At 42.2% G+C, this 4172-nt stretch overlaps 1 protein-coding gene and 1 long non-coding RNA gene across 2 annotated transcripts in view; one reads left to right on the forward strand and one right to left on the reverse strand.

Moving 5' to 3' along the window:
- Positions 1–3489, reverse strand: part of LOC117953156 — a 5791-nt gene extending 2302 nt beyond the window's left edge. The window contains exons 1-2 of the long non-coding RNA XR_004658579.1: positions 3479–3489; positions 1088–1091 (exon numbers count right to left, since the gene is read on the reverse strand). This is a non-coding gene — a long non-coding RNA (uncharacterized LOC117953156). The remainder of the gene's footprint in view (positions 1–1087; positions 1092–3478) is intronic.
- Positions 163–4172, forward strand: part of tnfsf11 (TNF superfamily member 11) — a 10787-nt gene continuing 6777 nt past the window's right edge. The window contains exons 1-2 of the mRNA XM_034885905.1: positions 163–612; positions 3053–3088. Coding sequence (XP_034741796.1) covers positions 412–612; positions 3053–3088 — 237 coding nt within the window. The 5' untranslated portion in view covers positions 163–411. The remainder of the gene's footprint in view (positions 613–3052; positions 3089–4172) is intronic.

The raw sequence follows: 4172 nt of genomic DNA on the forward strand, positions 1-4172 counted from the left end.
TTTTTTCCAGAATTCCACAGAGAACCGGCACTCCCAAAATAGATGTACAATAGTTTCTTCTTCAGATTTACAAAATTTGTGTCACCGGGGGTGTGGACGCGCGGAAGGGGTGGATGACGTGTTAATAGTGCGTTTGTGTACAGACTCCGTGGAGCCATAAAGAGCCCGCTTTACCTGTAGTGCGCTCAGGTCTCTGGATCTGGATCTGCTCTACAGTCTTGTCCCGGTCTTTCCCGACGGTCTATCTAGTCTTGAGTAAACCGGAGGATCCTTCTGATTGGCTGCGGAGATAGCAAGCTCTTTCCAGCCCACCCACCGCTGATTATAGAGACTCTTGCAGACTCTCTTCCCTTCCTTGCATTGAGTCTGGGAACTGGCCACTGGGGCTGCACGGCACACCGAGCGCGCATCATGGCAGCTACCCACAGCGAATACAGAGGCTACCTGCGGAACACCGTCGACATCGAGGCAGGGCAGCACCGCTTCCACCCGGTGCAGAGCTCGGAGCCCACTTACCGGCCGCTCCTATTCGGAACCCTCGCTGTTATGGGATTGCTTCAGGTGGCTTCCAGCGTGGCGATCTTACTACACCTGACAGGTTATCTGCAAGAGGTAGGCTCATGTGTGACTTTGGTTTCCATGTGATTTCCAGTGTGCAATGAGACACTTCGCAAAGTCACTCTCTGCCCTCAGCATGTCATGTAGGTTTACTCAAACTGTCGTTCTGTGCGTAAATATTTATCTGTTGGATTGGATTGGATCCACAACAAATGTCAACAGTCCTCTACTTGTCTCAAAGCGAGTTGAGATAGCCCAGCAGTATTTGCGCAATATTTTTTTTATAATGCCATAAAGTGTCAGATAAGTTTCCCGAGATTTATATAATATAATATAATATAATACATGTTAGTTACCATAACGTTGGCGGTGTCTGCTCTTAGAAGTAAAGTAGGTGTAATATACACTGTGTGTGTGGGGGGGGGGGGGGGCTCTGCAGTTTTCATGCGCTCTTGGCGTCTCTTTGAAGGCGCTGCGCTTCGGCGGCGTGCAGGCAGTTCCAAGACTTCTTCCCTCGCTGTAAAAAAACAAACCTGTATATGTAGATAACATCTCTACAAGCCCGCATGACAATTTCCACGGATAAGTTATTTCAGCTTAAAATATGTCTCTGCTACTTAAAAGGCACCGTTGTGAAAACGATAACATCTCAGTCTTGCAACATGTCGCGTTTGCAAAATACAGATGTTTTCACTTGAGGGCTCCCAGGCTGCACTTTTGCTTGTGCATGTTTACATGCAGTCAGGGGTTTCTATTTGTAATTTATATGTGTCATAACTTGTTAACTTTCGAGCATAAGCAGAGCTGTTTTATCGAGGGGGTTTGGAGGCGGAGAAGTCTGGAAAAGCTCAAGACCAAAAGTCTGGATGTTCGAAGTCAGAGATAAGCTAATATCAGAATACAGATGTTCTCACGAGGTCCATAGGTTTTGGTCAGGTCATCTTTGCAATCTTGCAGGCTGCGTGTCTGTGATCTTGTAAGATAACATTTATGTTCTGCCACAATTGTTTTTGTAACTTTATGGCGGTTTTAGAGTTGAATGATTGTCATGTTTCGAGAAGCCAAGAAAGCAGACCCAGACCACATCTCCGCTCTGTCAGGATGCTGGAAGGTTCACCTGGGGAGCATCTGTGTCTCTCTCTCTCTCTCTCTCTCTCTGTCTGTTTGCCTCTGTGTCTTTCTCAGTGTTTGCGTGTTAAATATTTTGGGCTTGTTTTTGGCATAAACACACTGCAGTGTGGTAGTAGCTAGTTATGTACTGGATGTGAGCCAGAGGCACAAAACTAAATAAAAGGAGGGAGGCAAAGTAATGAAAAAACTCAACTAAAATTATAAAAAAAAACACACACATAAAGAAGAACAAGCAACCAGAAAGAGAGAAACAATGTTTTATTTCGTAGCTGTTTTCATATTTGTATATTTGTTGTGGGAGTCATGTGATGATGGGATGGGATGGGATGCGGGTTTAGATCCGTTGGAGTGATAGAAGTGTAGTCAGGTCGAGTTTATTTACAGACAGCAGGCTTCAAAATAAAACATAGACACAAATCATGCATGTAAAATATACATATATGGAAACATATAACTTGACTTGTTAGAAATAGATACTTTAAGCATGAGTCAGCAGTTGGCAGTGGGCCCATCACCTCCCCCAACACCTGTACAACTTCCTGGAGATGGTGAGGAAAGCGGGAATCTGCACAGCGTCGGGTCTACATGGGAATGTGCTGATCCTAGCGCTCTGATTCCAACACGTGTGTGTGTGTGTGTGTGTGTTTGTCCATTTTTTCTTCTTCTTTTTTTTTAAGTAAATGTGAAATTATCGAGAGACAACAGTCTTACAAATGAGAACCAGTGTTCAATTTCCAACTCTCTTTGACTTTCCCCTGCTGCGGAGCAATGCAGAGTGACATATCGTTTGGAAAGTAACTTAACCCTTGTGTTGTCCTCACGAGGCAAATAAATGAAAATAATTTGACATTTTTGGTCCCTTTTTCAGACTTTTTTTTAAGTTTTCACTAACTCCACCTTACTACCACTAGTTTTAAACTACTTTTTGGTATTCATGGTCAATAACAATCATTTATATAGAAAAATACCTACTTTTTGAGTTAAAAAGCAGAAATTATGAATTATTTTGACTAATGGTTAAGATCAGAGGAACATGAAGATGAGATTAGTCAGAAATGAAAGTGATCAATTGTATTTGCAAAGAGCGTTGTATGGAATCCAGTCCATTTTTTTGTGGTAATTTGGTTAAAAAGAAACCCATATTTCAAAGATAGACATTTTTGACAAATTTGACCCAAGGATAACGGGAGGGTAACCTTACAGACAAACACCACACACACATCCAAACTAAATTGCTTTTCTCTCTCACCCACACCATTCTCATAACAGATAGCTCTCGTTAGAGCTGACACATGTTGATTTAACACGTTTCTCCCTCCACATTCTCCTGTCTAACCTCGGCTGCCCTGTGTTCTGTCTGCAGGTAGATTTGTCCACGGCCCCACATCGGCCCATTGAGGTGAGTTTGAGCCCTGGGTAACACAACAACCCAACACACCCTCTGACTGCAGCACCGTTCACCCACAAAGATGACATTTTGACTGATTTCCTTCCTGCTACAACATCAAACACATACAAGAGTTTTTTTTAAGATTCTGCAGTTCTAGATTGATTTATTGACATGTCACACAATAACGCCTCAGAGGCCAACAGTGTTAAGAATGTTTTTAAAGCCTTCCAGGTATTTCCTGCTGTCACAGTCGAGGGTGAAGAACAGTACATACAAAAATGGGGTTACTGTTTTTTTTAAAGCAAAAGTTCCAAAAAGAAATAAGATAATCATCTTTAATCTCGCACTGACAGAAGTCATGATTTTCCTATGGGTGTGTTTATTGTAAGCACATACCACAGCTTCTGGAAAGCGCCAAACTTGAGGTGGATCCCAGGGACCAAGCATAGTTTAGACCACAGCAGATAGATAGGTAGATAGATAGATAGATAGATGTCTAGATATTTATTGATCCCAATTAAATGGGAAATTATAGTGTTAAAGAAGCAAAATCAGTCACACAGCACAGAATTTTAAATATAAATGAAATACGAGGATATATACAGTATACATGAAATAATAATAGGATAAAATACATGAACAAATATTTGAACATATACAAGTTGGGAATACAAAATTTGCAACTGCTTAAATAGTATGATAGGAAGACTAGCTTAATCTTAAATGAGCTACATGGCTTACTGACAGAAAGTAGTGTTGGTGAGTCGCTCCTTGGCGTCAGTGGTTGCTGGGTATTCTTTTGATGAGCAGCAGGAGCATAAGGGAGTTAAAAAATAGGAATCTTTAACTGGTGATGTCTTTCTGTCTCCAAAGTCGCGGCCCAATTTTTTGGCATAGGTTCCGCCGAGCAATAGCAACAAAAAAATGGAACCAGGAAATAAAACAACAGAATAAAATCACTGCCTTGGTTCACTAGCGGTTGGTTTCCCATTCCCTGGATATCCGTGGTGGAGAACTTACACAAACCAGCCAGCCTGTCTTGGACCAAGGTGCTCGTTGTGTCGTTAGCCCTTGGCTGTTTCCCATGGAGCTG

The sequence above is a fragment of the Etheostoma cragini genome, chromosome 11 (assembly GCF_013103735.1).
Source record: "Etheostoma cragini isolate CJK2018 chromosome 11, CSU_Ecrag_1.0, whole genome shotgun sequence".
NCBI classification, from domain to species: Eukaryota; Metazoa; Chordata; class Actinopteri; order Perciformes; family Percidae; genus Etheostoma; species Etheostoma cragini.